Source organism: Sinocyclocheilus anshuiensis, unplaced genomic scaffold (genome assembly GCF_001515605.1).
Source record: "Sinocyclocheilus anshuiensis isolate Anshui unplaced genomic scaffold, SAMN03320099.WGS_v1.1 scaffold190, whole genome shotgun sequence".
NCBI classification, from domain to species: Eukaryota; Metazoa; Chordata; class Actinopteri; order Cypriniformes; family Cyprinidae; genus Sinocyclocheilus; species Sinocyclocheilus anshuiensis.
The window spans coordinates 2,058,382-2,076,321 of record NW_015547663.1 but is presented as its reverse complement, the minus strand read 5'-3'; the positions used below and the strand labels follow the sequence as shown (position 1 = coordinate 2,076,321).

Sequence of the window (17,940 nt, the reverse complement as noted above, 5' to 3'; positions counted from 1 at the left end):
TTGGATTTTGTGTTGTTGTGCATGTGCATTAAAAAATCGAGTGAAGGAGGCAGAGAGTTTATGTTCACAGCTCTCTTTATCCTTTTCATGCTCCTTTGCCCTCTCTTGTTTACCCAGGCTGCACTGTAAAGAGGCACAGGGCTGGTGGCGGTGGTGGAGTTCTCTGACTCTTTTCATTGGTACCGATTTGGAACTAATTCCTCCAAGATGGGCCTTACTTCTTCCTTTATTTATTTATTAACCCCCAGCACTTCCCTCCTTCATTTGTTGACTTTCCCTACAAACACACGCTTGCAAATGAGGGCCTGCGGGGAGCAGATAAGGCAGGCCGAGCGGGGTGCCGAGGGCACAGACTGAGAGAGGAGAAAAGAGGAGAGAGGGGGGAAATCCTGGGCCTAGACATGCTATTACATATGGAAATACTATCGGATCTGACCAGGTTTTTGTCGTCCGGGATTATTACAACATCAAAGGTCAGGCCAGCTCAGTGGGGTGCGAGAGCCGAGCGGAGGGGATTTTAACTGCTTGTGACAGACAGTGCAGACGAGGGTGGCTGGGAATCCCCGTAACACTCCAGCCGGGCCGGGCTACTTAACCTGCAGCTTAACCCGGGCAGCGGGAATGACCCACTCCAAAGTAACCCTGGATAGCTAGTTCCAGTTGTATTCAAAAAGAGTGATTTTTCTCCTTTAAAGTGGTTTCCACTTGATAATTAAGTGATAGTTCACCTAAAAATGAAAATACTGTCATCATTTACTCATCTTCTGTGACTTTCTTTCTTTTGAGGGACACAAAAGAAGATACTGCAGTGTAAAAAAGATTTTTACGTAGTTGTAAATAAAGATTATTGTAGTATGTTTTACAACAAAATACTATTTCAGTTTTTCTATTTCAAAATTTCATGTTTAATTCAATGTGTTATTTGCTAACATTTTCTGAATGAAAATTGCTTCTACACCATTTTGTTTTTCCTGTGTGTGAAACATTTTCATAACCATACAGTTTTGGTGACTATTTACCTCCATTGTATTGACAAAAAATAAATTTTTCAAAGTATCTTCCTTTATGTTCTGCAGAAGAAAAATTTATACAGGTTTGGAACAACATGAGATGAAACACAAAATCATTCATTTTTGTGTTAACTATCCCTTTAAGCAATCTTTTTTTAAAAGGAAGGCTATGCAAATTAAAAATTCTTTCATCATTCTGTTGCTCCAATCCCATATGACTTTCATTCATCTGGGGAACACAAAAGAATATATTTTGAAAAATGTCCCAGTGTTTGTTTTTGTTCATACAATGGAAGTCAATGGAATCTAATGTTATTTTGAACTCCACTGACTTTGATAGTATGGACAAAAACGTTTGAAAAAATCTTCAAAATATCTTCTTTTGTGTTCAGCAGAAGAAAGAAAGTTGCGTGAGTAAATGATAAGAGAATTAATACTCTCTTAAGAGGTGAGTTCAGGAGTCTGTGTCATTTAAACACTTACTTTTAAAACCTCTCTGCCATGACATATCAAATTAGAGAGCGAAATGCAGAGCTGGCTTATGTGAAAGCAAGGCACTGAACGACAAGCGATGCAGAAAGAGCTAGAGAGAGAAACGGAGAGTTGGAGTGAAAGAGGGGATGCGGGAAGGGGGCTGATATAAGTGCGGTGGAATGCCAGTCTTGTCACCTGCTCTGATGTGGATCTGTGCTTGGCTCTGATAAATCTTACATTATCTGGGCTCTTCAGGCTGGCAGGCAGGGCCGTGCCTTATCGGCACTGACACGCTCAATCTTGCCTAGATTAAACCAGTGCCTGGCCTGATCCAACCTGACAGGGTCCCCACAGGTCCTGGATAAATTACTGACAACCCTGCACCACCTTCGTCTTCACACACACATACACACTCAACCCTGTGGCCTGAAGTGAGTAAGCTAAGTGGTTACGGAAATTCAGGTTGAATTCAAGTTTAAAGGGCGAGAGTGTATCAAAGATAGGGAAGCAAAGTCTAAATGATCTAATTTAACCCAGTTCAATAAGAGAGCAGATCTGTAAACTCATACCGGGCTTTCAGGGCGGAGGAAAACACTTTTCAGAATGACTTCAGAACTCAAATGCAGTTCAAAGTTGCAGTGCATAATGTCCTGCCAGGCCTTAAAATCCATGGTCTGCTTCCTCATAACCATCATTCTTTGAAATCAGAGAAAGGTTAATGATTTTAATCTAAATTTGTCAAATAATGAGGTAAGACCCAAAGAAGTGGCTTGATTAATGCATTTTTTTCTTACAGTATATTAACAGATTTCTTTTTGAAACAGGGTAGGACTTTTTATCTAAAAGCACTTATATAATTTCATGTATAAACATCCATTTATACTATATAATTATTGCAATTGCAATATAATTATTTTATTTTATTTCCAAGTCTAAATAAATGGCTTTTATACTATCACTGTGTGGAAGCCAAAACGAATTCTTTGTCAATATTCATTTTTTTTTCTTTTTGCTTCATTTCTTTTTTTCTGCATTAACCTCAGCAGCCTGAAAAATACATTTTTGTATTTTTTTTTAATTGTCTCTGAACCTGGATAGCTGGTTCCATTCGTATTCAAAAATTGTGATTTTCCTCACCTCAACTGGTTTCGATTAGAGTATTAAGAAATAGTTCACTCTTTGATATCTCAGTGAAAAGTTTTGTCAAAAACTGCATTTAGATAGACCCAAATAACCAGTGTTGTTTTAATTGGCTCTTGAAGCATCAACTAAGTGATGAAAGACAGACAGAAAGCACAAGACTCTTACCTGTCACTGTAGGCCGCTGCAGCTGCTGCGGCTGGTTGGGCATATCTGTATGCTGCATAGCCACCCTGTCAATTACATAAGGGCATCCGTCAGACACATGCATACAGCAGGGCATCGGTGACATGAAATTTTTAGAACCATCTGTCCACAATACAACTGGACTGTTCATACATTATCCCATCTCTTTGCAGATCCTAACAATGCAGTGAATCCCAAAAGCTCAGTTACAACCTTAAGAGTGCTGCTGAAAAGCCCTGTCAATGCTCACTAAAATCAACGCTGAGTGATTTAGGTGGTATTTAGTTTGCCAATACAGCTTTTTGTGAAGCCTTTTTGTTTAATGGGGAATTGTCAGATTGACTGCATTAGCTCTTCATATAGATCTCGACATAGATGATCAGCCCGAGTCCGAAAGCGAACCATCTGAGCGTCTTCACTTATCTACGCTGAGTGCAGCAATAGCGGTGCAACCAACGGCTTGTCTTTCCAGTGTGCATCAATCCCATCAATTGAAATGGCAGGGCTGGGCAACTATCGATCAGCATGGTAAGTGGCAATCTGGTATAAACAATTAAAATCAGTCAATGTTTGCTTACTGCGAATGAACCAAATGGAAGATTTGGCTGAAGCTATTGAAGGGGCCTTTTAATTAATGTGGCTGGCCAATACGAGTCTCCTGGCTCGATGCCCAGGGGAGCGGTCTTGACACACACAACGTGCTCATCCGTGGCTGGAGAACAGCACAAGACAACACTAAATATTGCTTGTATAAGCATTAGATGACATCTGACAAAGCTATTAATTGCTCCATTCAAGCTAGCTATTAATAGGCGCGTTGTAAGCAGCATCAAATGACATTAGCTGAGACTGTTAGCCGCAAGAACCGAGCGTTTTCTCGGGGTGACGTTTTGTGAATGCTTACACTCCAAACATGCCAAGCTTTAAACAACGGGGTATTTATTTGCTGTGAGCGAGTATCTAAGTGGCTGGGGTGTTTATTGAAGTGTCTGTTTTAATGAAACGTAGCTCCGCTCTTTGTTATTTTTGCACGCTGACATCACTGGTACATTATGTGAATAATCGTGGTGCCAGAGCTCGTGCAGGACTGAGGCATCACAGATACAGGACTGCATGCTAAATTATAGATGCTCTCATTTATTTTTCAGCTCGGGATTAATGTCCGGTGCTACTCTGCTAAGATCAAATGTTTAGCTACTGGAGTCGAAGAAAAATCAGGTCACAGAAGATTGTGTACATGGATTCTGTAGAAGTTACAGCTTCCTAATTCCGGCTCACACAGATGGATTTAAAGGAATAGATCAACCACATATGATATTTATGTCATTAATTACTCAGCTTCATGTCGTTCCAAACCTGTTCCAAAAAATAATAATAAAAAAAATAATAAAATAAAATAAATATTAAAAATAATACTTTTTCAAGATTTTGATCATTGCCTGCCATAAAAACACTGTAAAATCTCATACTTGACATTTTGGCATTTGGTTAGGAGACATTTGAAAACCAGTAATGTTTAAGGTTACTGATGTCCAACCTGCACCATTAAAGGCATATTTGAGATTCACAGCAGAGTTGAAGAAAACCAGTGAATAATGACTTAATTTACAACTTTTCATTACACAAAGTCACTTTGTAAGGCTTATACAGTGTTGTTTAAAAGTTTAAAAGATCAAAAATACAGTAAATATTGTTAAATATTTTTGCTAATTAAAATAACTTAAAATGTAATTTATTCCTGTGATGGCAAAGCTGAATTTTCAGCATCATTACTCCAGTCTTCAGTGTCACATGATCCTTCAGAAATCATTCTAATATGCTGATTTGGTGCTCAAGAAACATTTCTTATTATTATCAATGTTGAAAACAGTTGTTCTGCTCAGTATTTTATGAAACCCGTGATACATTTTTGATTTCAGGATTCTTTGATGGAATAGAACGTAATAAAAAAACAGTAAGCATTTATTTGAAATAGAAATATTTTGCAACATTATAAGTGTATTTACAGACAATGTAATGCATCCTAGGTGAATAAAAGTGTTATTTTGATTATTTTAAATCTTACTGACACCAGATTTTTGAGCGGTAGTGTATATATTGAATATGAGTCTTAAGGACTACATTATCAGTGCTCTTTTAGAGCTTGACAGCACCTGATCACTACAAACTGTCATTGTATGTGAAGAAAACATCAAGTTACATGGTGAAGATCGATTAAATATTCAGCATACAGGTTTGGAATAACATGAGAGTGAGTAATCTTTACTTTAACTATTCCTTCATAAGTTATCTAAACTTTATTGGCAAGCAAAAGTACTACGTGCATTCGTCAAAATCCGTTCGACCGTTATGAGATCTATCTGGGACTGTAGCCACGGACCTGGCTACGAGTTTGCAAACTTGGCGGCAAACATACTATCGTGCAAGCCAGGTAAAGGCATTGCAGTTACGTTGACGTTCATTTGTCTTGTTTTAGATCTAAATGTTGAATTAATTTCCATTTTTCATGCAGTGAAATAATCCTGGGAGGGGGAGGCACGCTCTCTGATCACCTGACTGACTAATACGTTCTGACGGCCTGTCAAAAACAATAGGGCCTGGGCACAATCTCGGGCTGTAGCGTGAGGCCTTTGGGCTATATTTAAATGGAAGCTGAGGGAAAGGCGGATCAAACACTGATCCGGTAAGGCGTGCCATAAATTAAAACAAAAACACCTGGCCAATACGAGTCTCCTGGCTCGATGCCCAGGGGTGCGGTCTTGACACAAACAACGTGCTCATCCATGGCTGGAGAACGGCACAAGACAACACTAAATATTGCTTGTATAAGCATTAGATGACATCTGACAAAGCTATTAATTGCTCCATTCAAGCTAGCTATTAATAGGCGCGTTGTAAGCAGCATCAAATGACATTAGCTGAGACTGTTAGCCGCAAGAACCGAGCGTTTTCTCGGGGTGACGTTTTGTGAATGCTTACACTCCAAACATGCCAAGCTTTAAACAACGGGGTATTTATTTGCTGTGAGCGAGTATCTAAGTGGCTGGGGTGTTTATTGAAGTGTCTGTTTTAATGAAACCGCTCTTCGCTCTTTGTTATTTTTGCACGCTGACATCACTGGTACATTATGTGAATAATCGTGGTGCCGTGCAGGACGCAGGACTGAGGCATCACAGATACAGGACTGCATGCTAAATTATAGATGCTCTCATTTATTTTTCAGCTCGGGATTAATGTCCGGTGCTACTCTGCTAAGATCAAATGTTTAGCTACTGGAGTCGAAGAAAAATCAGGTCACAGAAGATTGTGTACATGGATTCTGTAGAAGTTACAGCTTCCTAATTCCGGCTCACACAGATGGATTTAAAGGAATAGATCAACCACATATGATATTTATGTCATTAATTACTCAGCTTCATGTCGTTCCAAACCTGTTCCAAAAAATAATAATAAAAAAAATAATAAAATAAAATAAATATTAAAAATAATACTTTTTCAAGATTTTGATCATTGCCTGCCATAAAAACACTGTAAAATCTCATACTTGACATTTTGGCATTTGGTTAGGAGACATTTGAAAACCAGTAATGTTTAAGGTTACTGATGTCCAACCTGCACCATTAAAGGCATATTTGAGATTCACAGCAGAGTTGAAGAAAACCAGTGAATAATGACTTAATTTACAACTTTTCATTACACAAAGTCACTTTGTAAGGCTTATACAGTGTTGTTTAAAAGTTTAAAAGATCAAAAATACAGTAAATATTGTTAAATATTTTTGCTAATTAAAATAACTTAAAATGTAATTTATTCCTGTGATGGCAAAGCTGAATTTTCAGCATCATTACTCCAGTCTTCAGTGTCACATGATCCTTCAGAAATCATTCTAATATGCTGATTTGGTGCTCAAGAAACATTTCTTATTATTATCAATGTTGAAAACAGTTGTTCTGCTCAGTATTTTATGAAACCCGTGATACATTTTTGATTTCAGGATTCTTTGATGGAATAGAACGTAATAAAAAAACAGTAAGCATTTATTTGAAATAGAAATATTTTGCAACATTATAAGTGTATTTACAGACAATGTAATGCATCCTAGGTGAATAAAAGTGTTATTTTGATTATTTTAAATCTTACTGACACCAGATTTTTGAGCGGTAGTGTATATATTGAATATGAGTCTTAAGGACTACATTATCAGTGCTCTTTTAGAGCTTGACAGCACCTGATCACTACAAACTGTCATTGTATGTGAAGAAAACATCAAGTTACATGGTGAAGATCGATTAAATATTCAGCATACAGGTTTGGAATAACATGAGAGTGAGTAATCTTTACTTTAACTATTCCTTCATAAGTTATCTAAACTTTATTGGCAAGCAAAAGTACTACGTGCATTCGTCAAAATCCGTTCGACCGTTATGAGATCTATCTGGGACTGTAGCCACGGACCTGGCTACGAGTTTGCAAACTTGGCGGCAAACATACTATCGTGCAAGCCAGGTAAAGGCATTGCAGTTACGTTGACGTTCATTTGTCTTGTTTTAGATCTAAATGTTGAATTAATTTCCATTTTTCATGCAGTGAAATAATCCTGGGAGGGGGAGGCACGCTCTCTGATCACCTGACTGACTAATACGTTCTGACGGCCTGTCAAAAACAATAGGGCCTGGGCACAATCTCGGGCTGTAGCGTGAGGCCTTTGGGCTATATTTAAATGGAAGCTGAGGGAAAGGCGGATCAAACACTGATCCGGTAAGGCGTGCCATAAATTAAAACAAAAACACTGTAACGTCAACTTCATCAACTTGATCAGGCATGATTTTCCACCCACTTAGAGCAAAACCTAGCAGCGGTGGAGATAAAATGTGGAAGAATGAGATGTTAAGTGCATAGGGGGGTTCGTTTTTGGTTCATTCCACACTGTATTCCACATAGAGATTATCTACAGGCTTCAAAGGAAGCCAAGCTGGAAGTGGTTGAGCCATGTGCGATTTCATTGTGCCATGTAACGGTATGCACAAGGGATGCCAACAAGGCTTTTAGTACACCACAAACGGCCATCCTGGTGGATTTGCACATGGTGACCTGGGCTGACCCTTGGCCTTATGAAAGATTCAACACCAGCTGAACGTGAGCTACATGAGCGCCATGTCCTCAACGTTGCATTCTTTTACAGAAACAGTGGAAAAAGCATTGGAATGGGGAAAAACAGAGCATACTCACATAGATCTCAGCACCGTAGAAGCCATCTTGGTAAACCACACTGCAAAAACACAACAAGAAATAACAAAACACAATACATCAGTGCCGAACATCCATGGAGTTTCTTAGCGCTGTATAGAAAAGAAAAGAAATTATGCAGTGATGCATTCATTCAGCAGACAAAACAATGCACTCCAGACTGTGAGGAAGGGAAAAAATTGAGCAGATTAGGAAAGACGGCCATTTTCTGTGCTTAGAGAAAAACAATGTTGCTTTATAATGGGCTTTGCTCTGTCTTGTCACTGGGGAAAACCGGTAGGGCACGCCATTAGAGTGTAACGCACTTTATAGCCATCAAGCGGTCATGTTGCAGGTTAAGGCGGTAGCACATATAATGCGAAAATGGCCCTTTGATAAGAGCACTTTTAAGTGCTGAATTTTATCTAATAACGGCCTCAGGCTTGGATGGAAACAAAGCGAGCCATTTGCAGATGCTGTATGTGTATGTTCTGGGTGAAGGGGTACTCACGCTCCGTAAGCAGGAATGGGAGGGGGTGGAGGTACGGCGCGGAACGTGTTGTAGACGGCACGACCTCTGCCTCTCAAGTGGGCGCCCCTGTAAGCCACCGTCGCCCCTGTGGTGGGATAGGGGAAGCCTGTCACTGGAAGAAAAGGAGAGAAGAAAGAAGGTGACATAACCTTTTGCTTCTAAGAGGCACACCTGTCACTGCCAATCGGCTTTCAGTTGGTAGTGTGACAACACACTGTCATCCTAAAATGTGATGCTTTAAAACAACTCCGACGGATGTCAAACGGTGTGTCATTTTGGCACAACACATCAAGCATGGCAGCATGATGCAGCCAGTGATTCTCAAATGGTTTTGCTTCAGGACCCAGATTTGTGGCAACCTGATACAGTTAAAAGTGTGTTTATCCTCCAGAAGTAAAACAAAAATGTCATTCAAAATCAAAAGGTGATATTTATTAAAGGTGCACTATTGAATTCTGAGATTTCTGATGATATGGTTGAAACATAAAATTGCACGTTACTTGTGGAGGAAGTGACAAGCTGTTAATTAGTTTCTTGTTATGGCAGATAATTGATAAACAATCAATATTGGAGTTACATTAAAATATTATAATAAATATATTAAAATAGTATGTTAAAAATAAATAACATAAAATTACAATACAAATATTAAAATAAATATATTAAGTTAATAAAAATATGAAACAAATGACAAATATGGATTTCTGGGCTTACTGCCAACATTTGTGGCTGGAATATACAATTGCAAGTTACTTGTGGATCAACTGATTCATCAATATTAAAATTCTGGCTGATATTTATTTTCATGTTAATGACAGATAATTAAAAATGTATATTAAAATATTATTAAAATAAATATTAAATGAACATATTTAAAATTCAATTAAAATAATACATATTTTAAAAATAAATATATTAAATTAATAAAAAAATATATGATCTATATTAACACTAAAATTTTCTACATAAAAAAAAAACGATGTAAATGCTATATTAGGGAAATTTAGGAGGACAACATTATAATGTACAGTATGAAAATTGGATATCCATGCTAAAGATTACATTTAACAGTATTATTAAATATTTTTTAAATTTTCAGAGTTTTTAAAGATGAAGCTTTAGTGATCATTACATGATGGCAAAAGTAATCTAAAAAAACCCCAAAACACTAATATCAACTTCTGTGCTATCAAGTGTGGCACAGATATATTGTGCATCTGACGCAATAATTAAGTTACCATGAATAATTAAATGAGAGCATAAACAACACAGGCCCAACAATATGCAAAATTCTTTAAAATAATCCACACCAAATGGGAAGCACCACACTGCTCTAAAATAAAATTTCCAGGTTTTATCAACTGAATACTTAGCATTAATCTGAGCACCTGGAGAACGAAACGCTAAAGCATCCCTTGTCTGGGGAAGCCTCTCTATTGTGGTTATCTCTGAAAGCTTGAGCGTGGGGTGTGTGTGAGTGTGTCTGGCTGCTCTCCTGCTCTGGAGGCGTGTGTGCGAGGCGGGGAGATGGTAGGCTGTTGTAGGTGAGACACAAGGTGCTGGCACGCGGGGCTGAGAGAGCAGATGGAGAGGATTGTTTAGAGATGCAATCACAGGCTGGAGCCATGCCTCATCTCTCTCCCCCCACACACTTCCCCAGTCTCTCGCCACCACTGGGGCCAGACCCAGCCTAAAGGAGAGCAGGGACAACTCAGGGTCAAGACTGGGGGAGGTGGCAGAGAGTTGAGAGACAGAGAGAGAGAATCAGGCTTTATGCATGTTAAGGAAACATACACGGATGTGAAAGTGAAACAGACAGAATGAAACTTGAAACAGTGTGTGTAACAATAAATAGGTGAAAACATGTCCAGGTCACATTTCACACAGTCTCAGCCACAGATACCCGCAGACTGCCCGCAATCCATTAGATGGATATTGCACATAAAAATGGAAAGCTCTTTCTCAGTTTCACAACCTCTAATCTGACTGGACGACTTTAAGTATTAATACACTTTTTAGTGACACTTTACAATAAGGTTCCATTAGTTCATGTAAGTTAATGTATTAACTAAAATGAACGAATAATGAAGTATACATTTATTACAGTCTTTATTAATCTTTGTTAATGTTAGTTAATGAAAATACAGTCGTTCATCGTTAATTCATGTTAATTCACAGTCCATTAACTAATGTTAATGTTCACAACTTTCAATTTTAATAATGCATTAGTAAATGTTGAAATTGAAATTAACTAAGATTAATAAATGCTGTAGAAGGATTGTTCATTCTTAGTTCATGTTAACTAAAGTTGTTAACTAATGTTAACTAATGAACTTTATTGTAAAATATTAACCCTTTTTAAACAGACTAAATTTCAGACTACATTTTACCCCAAAATAAAAAAAAAAAAAATAAAAACATATATATTTAAATTTTTTGCTTTGTTATTTTTTCTTGCATCCATGTTTTACTTAATGAGCATGTTTACTTAATTTTTAATTTAATTCAGCATTAATTAATAGAAGTATAGCAAGTACTATTTATTTTTAAGATTTAATAAGAATGAGATTTCTGGTATTACAAAGAACATATAGAAAATAAAATTTTGATTTAAATCTTAATGATCTTACACAGTGTTTGTTTTCTTCAAACATTTATTCATTTATTGACAAAAGAATGCAGGCACATCAAAAAAATAGATAAATACTGGGGCAGGATCCGAAAAACAGCACAAAAATCTAAAGTAAACTGCACATCTCAGATTGAGAAGGAGCTGGATGTTGGAAAACATTACTCTCTATTTAAATCCTGTTTATTGGAATTTTCTAAGTGTGCAGTTCCATTCATTTGCACATAATGTTTTGTGACATATGACCTGTGCATGTTCTTGACAGGTTTGAGAGTGTGAGATTCACCCAAATAATAGAGAGAACGAGACATTAGAAAAACATATTTGAGAATTATAGAAAAACCTACATAATAAAAAGACAACATCAGGAAAATGAGCAAAACAGTAAAAAAAAAAAAAAAAAGAAGTGAAATCAAGAACATGTTACACCCAAGCCTCTCTTTAACCTTCACTGAGTATGGCCCTGATGAGTCAATGACAGCGCCATAATTACCCATAGTACTTTGCAAGCAAAACCCAGCCCAGCAATACAGCCCACAAAGCTCTCTTTCTCATTTATGCACCGATGACACTATCGCTGTCTACCCTGCGTCTCAGAGGAGCAGGACAGCCCTCTTCAGTTATTTCATGTCCCCAAACAAAACCTGTGCCTCCTCCTGATCATTACTGTACAGACATCAGCCAAGCAGCACTCAGTTAGTAGTCAATATGTGTCAAAGTTACCACTTTTAATGAGGTCAGCTGGGTTTATTTTAAGCACATATATGTATGTATATACTATATTTAGCACACTGCCTTGGTGTAAAGACTTCTTCGATTCACATTCAGCAAACTTTTGGCCCTGGGGATTCGCAAGTGCTGGTATAATTTCCCTTTGACTCTGTTATCTCCTCTCAGACAAACAAACAAACAATAAAACCTCTTGTATGCGACACACCAATCAGTGTTGGAGAGGTACGGCACGGCCCTTCATCAGAAGAAAAAGAAAGACAGATGGCTGAAGGTAAGGCGTTTGCTCTTTCGTTTTGATATAGCGCAGAGCCGTTGACATTTTAATTTGTCCCTTTTAAGCTATAGAGTCGGTGTTAATATGCCAAACAGTGGTCGTCTCTGATATATGCCAGGCCATGGTCAATTTATCCCAAATTCCAGTCATGGGCAATGCTCTTATATTTTCTTTGATTTTGTGTGTGTACATTATGTGTGCCATGACGTACATAAATGTAATCTCATAATGAGCTATGGGTCTGCACGCAGCACCGATTCAATAATAAGCCATAAATCATTACAGCCAGTTATGACACTCCATAAAGCCTCCGAAACACACAACGGCAAAAGTGTACGTGAGCATAAATCCTTGTAGCCCTCGTGCGCCCCTGTTATTTCAACACAAGAGAAGGTGGAGAGGGTTGAAACCCTTCACATCTGCACATCTACAGTTTAAACTGATAAGGACGCTGACACATTGCTGCATCTATCTGGGTTTACACAGGGGCATCTCTAGTGCTGGAAAGCGTCCCGTTGGGCTGTCTGGATGAAGGTGTGGGGGCAATTACATCCCCTACCCCTTTGGGACTCTTTCATTTACTGCAAGAGTGGCTCCTTTAATACGGTGCGGCTGGAAATCGCCGGGTGAGGGCCTCTCTCAGACTGCGTGCTATTGTGAAACGTCTTTAGATAATCAGACCACCGATAAACCCATATCATGAGGAAAATTACACCATTGCTAGACTAAAGGGAGTTTTTTGCCTCCCCCGATACTTCTAATATTGTAATTAGACTGCTTAATTTAAATTATGGATCTATTTGAGTGGTTTTATAATTGAAAAAGCGCAAAATGCCCACAATGCTCCAGCTCTTTTAAAGAAGTGCACACACATAGGTGCACCATTAAGTGCTTCAATATAAGGCCCCAAATGTACTCTACACAAGTGTGCAACAGAGATGTGAATGCTTGAATATACTTAATATTTGCATACTTCAAGTTGTTACGTTTTTGGGGTGTAGTCGTGGTAATAAACCTAGGGGGCGCTAAAGTTAAAGTGCTGAAGGGATGACGCATTTTTGAAGATCAATTTGGAAGTGAGCATCACTCTGATTCCCTCTACAAAAAGCCATAGGATTTTTTTTCCATTGTCTTTTGAAATACTGCAGAGTTTGCAAGTTTATGATTCTTACATGCTGTGTTCATCAACATAATCTTTACAAATGAACACAACTTTTACAAATTTTGAAGCCTAAATACAATCTACAAGTAAGTAAAAATATCTTTATTTCTGAGTTTCCGAGTTTGAGTTAGAGTAGTTTACAAGAGCGTGAGCATGAACACAACAAGGCTGTAAAAGTGGACTAGTGAGTAGTTCTTATGTTCAGGATGATGACATTTAATATCCTCAGCATTAGCAACCACTTTCTTTAAGAAACATAAAAAACGTAAAAAAAAAAACACTCATGGGGTATTACTTATGCATTTTATGTTGTAGGATAAAACATGAAATTATCTCGAGTTTGTGTCAACCATAGACCTCATTTAAGGGATGTTATTAAAGGAATAATTCACCCCAAAATTAAAATCTTGTCATCATTTACTCACCCTCATGTCGTTCCAAACCTGTATGAGTTTCTTTCTTATGTTGAACACAAAAGAAGATATTCTGAAGATTTTTTTTTGAAGAACCACATGTTGTTGGTCCCCACTGACTTCCATAGTAGTGACTTCCATCAACTGTTTGATTACCAGCAATCTTCAAATATCTTCTTTTATGTTCAACACAAGAAAGAAACTCATACAGGTTTGAAACGACTTGAGGGTAAGTAAATGATGACAAAATTTTCATTTTGGGGTGAACTTTCCCTTTCAACTGGATGTGTTGTCATTCTAATAGCTAGTTATAACATTTTATGAGTTTACCTATGTATCTAATTAATGTAACTAATTAAATTGCTCAAATTGATTCTCAGAGTTCTGCCATGACAGTAGTAGACTGTATAAACGTAGAAGGCGGCAGCTAGCTAATGCCCGCTATAGCTCCCTCTCGTGGCAACACTGAGAATGCAGTGAGTACTTGTGTTGAAATAAAACTGTCTGGGTTTACGTACTTGTGTACAGTACGTTTTGAGCCAATGATTTTTCTGGATCAGACACACATGGCCTGGAACCAAACATCCCTGAAAATATTTTATCATCTTTATTTAAAACATGAAAATTTCTTGCTCTCTACTTTGCATTTTAATCTTATTGGCTGCGTTTGTCTCAACATGCTGCCATGGACCGAATTCACTGGCTGAGAGAGCTGTCAATCAATCAATATTATGTTTTCTGTGCCTTCATGCACGTGCTGCCCGTTCGGACTGAGCAAGTTAGGAAAAATGACCCTAAGATTACACAATTAAGTTTCCCGTGCACGGTTAGCGCCTCAGCCTCGCATCTGCATCTCTAATTTGGCTTTGGCTACAGAGTGCTAGTTAAGAGCCTGAGGGAGAGAGAGAGAGAGACTGAGGGAAGACGAGAGAAGGAAGATATTGAGATTTAAAGATAGAGTGAGTGAGTAAGAAAAGGGCAGATGGAAAACACCCCAGGCTTAGATGAAGAGAGAAATAGAATTAGCGATATATGTCGAGAGAAGGCTGTGAAAAGCTAGAGGAGTGGAGAAATGAGAGCCAGGGATGGAGTCTTACGGGGAAGAGAGAAGCCCGACTTCCCTGGAAGAGGTTAAAAGCAGGCAGTCGGCGGCCCTCATCAGTCATTCTCCTGAATGGGATTTGAGGACAATAAACCTGTAGCACCCGGACGAATGGAGACGGAGTGCGCTGTCAGCAGCGCACGATTTATGGTGCCCAATTCCGCTGATCTCCCGCACAGAAACTCGGACTGATAAACAGTGATTAATCACCTTTACATTCGATTTCAGCACCGCCCCCTCCCCCAACAAAGTACATTAAATGCAGTCATAATTATTTCACGTGAAAGCTTCCCTCTTTTTTGAACGGTGGGAGGGAAACGAGGGGCAACACGTGGGCATCCGTTTCAGCCATTCCGGAAGGTTCCTTATTTAGTAAGCGAAATCTATATCTTATTTCCATTTTGTCGCTTCTCCACCGGTCGCCCCCCAGGGAACAGAGGAGGCATATGGTGTCGTTTAGGCTTGGCGAACTTTAGAGGCATGTTAAGACGACTTGAAAAATTAGCATCCAATAAATCAAGCGACACCGGCTCCCCGAGCCAAGCCGCTGAAGTGCCGGACCAGGGTAAATCTGATTTGATGGGATGTTTTGGGAAGGTGTATGTTCACATGGGAGGCATGGAGGTGTATTTGTTGCGATTAGAGAAGGAATCACATGCATGTTTCAGAGCATACTTAGGGGTCAAAGCATGCATAAACATTTTACAAGCACCGGATTGCTTAGCATATTTGCATTTTTACGTGCGGTACATATGCACATCACACGCATTCGATTCGTGTAATGGCTGCGTTGGATTGTGCGTTTATGCATGCCAGAATCAAAGGAGGGAGGGAGGAAAGGGAGGGGGAAAAAGTCAGATAAAAATGATAAACGACTGCTTTCTGTCACCGATGGTTATTTAGAGTTTTGCTGTAAAGCTGTCCTGAAATGAACAGATTTTAGTCTAATGAGCAAAAAGGCAGGCCGTTAAAGAGCTGCTATGTGCTCAGCACTTCTTCCAAATGAAATACTGTAATACCATTTACCCCTCATTAGGATGCAAAGGGCTCAAAGAACTCAGGGCAATAAAGAAATCAAAGACCGAGAGGGCAAACAACAGCACAAAAAGACAAAAAGTCAGTCAAACAAAGACAGCTCCTAATCTGCGGTTCAGAAAACAGTCCGTACCACTGTTTCATCTCAGTGGGAAATGATGGCCTGACTGATTATCGCATTGTCAAATGCACCGTGTGGGATGGGAGAACTGGGCCGCGATTTAAAATCATTTCTTAAGTGTCTCTCTGAAGCGCCTGTGTCTGAATTTGATCTAGAAATCAAAGCATATCTGACGAACAGTGAATCAAAGTAAGTATCCGAGCGAGGGCCCTGTGACCACAACACTCAAATGCAGTTTACCTGCATAAAATTCAGGACCATAGACAGCTCCCACCACTGGATTCAGCTTCCAGCCTGTAGAGGAATACACAGGGGAAGAGAGAATTAGCTGCGAATGCTTATCGCCTTGACCTGTGGAGTGTTTGTTTCTCGATCTTTCGCCAATTAATTCAAGGAACTGGCGGGAATTTGAAAAGAAACTGTAGAGACTCGGAAGAAAGAACAAAAGAAAAGGAGGAGGAGGGAGAGGAGAAGATGTGATATGACAGGAAAATATTTAAGGCGACATTAAGTTGAAGGAGTTAGGGGGTGGCAATATTGGGGCATTCGGAAGAGTGCGAGCAATATAGGATGCGAAAGGGAGAGGGAGAATGAGAGACAGAGAGCAAGAGAGTGGTGAGTGCTGTCCGGTGTGCTGTCAGTGATAGATGGGGGCTGTAAAATAGCCTCCTCTCACTCCCCATTGGCTGTGACTGAAGTAGAGCTGGGGGGTCTACACTACTGCTGATATATTTGATTATTTTGTTCTCCCTCTCTGTCTCTCTCTCCATTGCAGTCTGAAGGAATGAGCACCAGTGGAAGAGCTCAGGACCCCACCAAGACCCCTGCGCTGAATGAGCCACCTCTCTACCCTGATCCATATCAGCTAAGCTCTCCCCCTGGAGCTCCCGAACAGCATAAGGAGAGCTGTAGAGGAAGAGATCACTCTTTACATTAAGCCCCTTTATTAGCGGGAAACAAAGTGGACATTACATCATTCATATTATACTTGATGATAGTTTAAAAGAGAAGCCCTAAAAAGAATGAGCAAACTTTAAACTGCATTAGATAACAAAATATCAAACCAAGTGGGATTTCCTTTAAAGAACTAAAACATTTCACAAGGAGTTTTTTAAATTATTAAAAAAAAGAATACAAATGATAATTTTATATAATTATTTATAAAAATAAATAATAATAATAAAAAAATTAAAGAATTGAGTTATAAATAGTTAAAAAAATTATTTATGCTGTCCAAAATGAAAATAAAGAATGAGAATAGTTATTCAAACCAAATAAATATCAAACCAAATGGGATTTATATTTTAAAGGGCCCACATTTATCAAACAAAACATTTAACAAAAAGATGTTTAAAATAAAATAGTACCAAAAAAACAATAAATAAAATACAAATATAATTTTATTAAATTATTTATAAAACAATAAATAATTGTGTTTGAAATTAATTAAAAAACATTATAATTATAATTTTACATAATTATTTATAAAAATATATAGAATTGGGTTTTAAATTATATTTTACATTAGAAATACTGTTAGGGTTAGGCCCTTTTTGTGCATATGTTGCTTGGTTTGATAATGAAATTCATACATTTTAAGTATAAAATTACATTTGGGGGCACTGAATGTTTTCACGGTAAAAAAAACAAAAGCTCTTACCGTTTGTATATGGGTTGGCCACTTTTTTGTTTGTCATTACTCGTGCCGTTGCATTATTTACCTGTGAAGAATAAGTAGACATAAGAAACAAAACCCAGATCAAAACACATAAAGAATACAGGCACATATGCCACAGGCATGAGTGTGACAAAAATCTGGTTCATGCTTCTCGGTAAAAAGTAAAAAAAAAACAACATTCACACGCTCTATCAGGTGAAAAATTATGAGATGCTAAAAATGAAAG

The 17,940-nt window shown here is 38.3% G+C and overlaps 1 protein-coding gene across 1 annotated transcript in view; it reads right to left on the bottom strand.

Moving 5' to 3' along the window:
• The window catches only part of rbfox3a (RNA binding fox-1 homolog 3a), a 451,725-nt gene that overhangs the window by 10,494 nt on the left and 423,291 nt on the right, over positions 1-17,940 (bottom strand). Inside the window, exons 10-14 of the mRNA XM_016504819.1 lie at positions 17,697-17,757; positions 16,277-16,330; positions 8,548-8,680; positions 8,040-8,079; positions 2,793-2,857 (exon numbers count right to left, since the gene is read on the bottom strand). Of these exons, the coding sequence (XP_016360305.1) occupies positions 2,793-2,857; positions 8,040-8,079; positions 8,548-8,680; positions 16,277-16,330; positions 17,697-17,757 (353 nt within the window). The remainder of the gene's footprint in view (positions 1-2,792; positions 2,858-8,039; positions 8,080-8,547; positions 8,681-16,276; positions 16,331-17,696; positions 17,758-17,940) is intronic.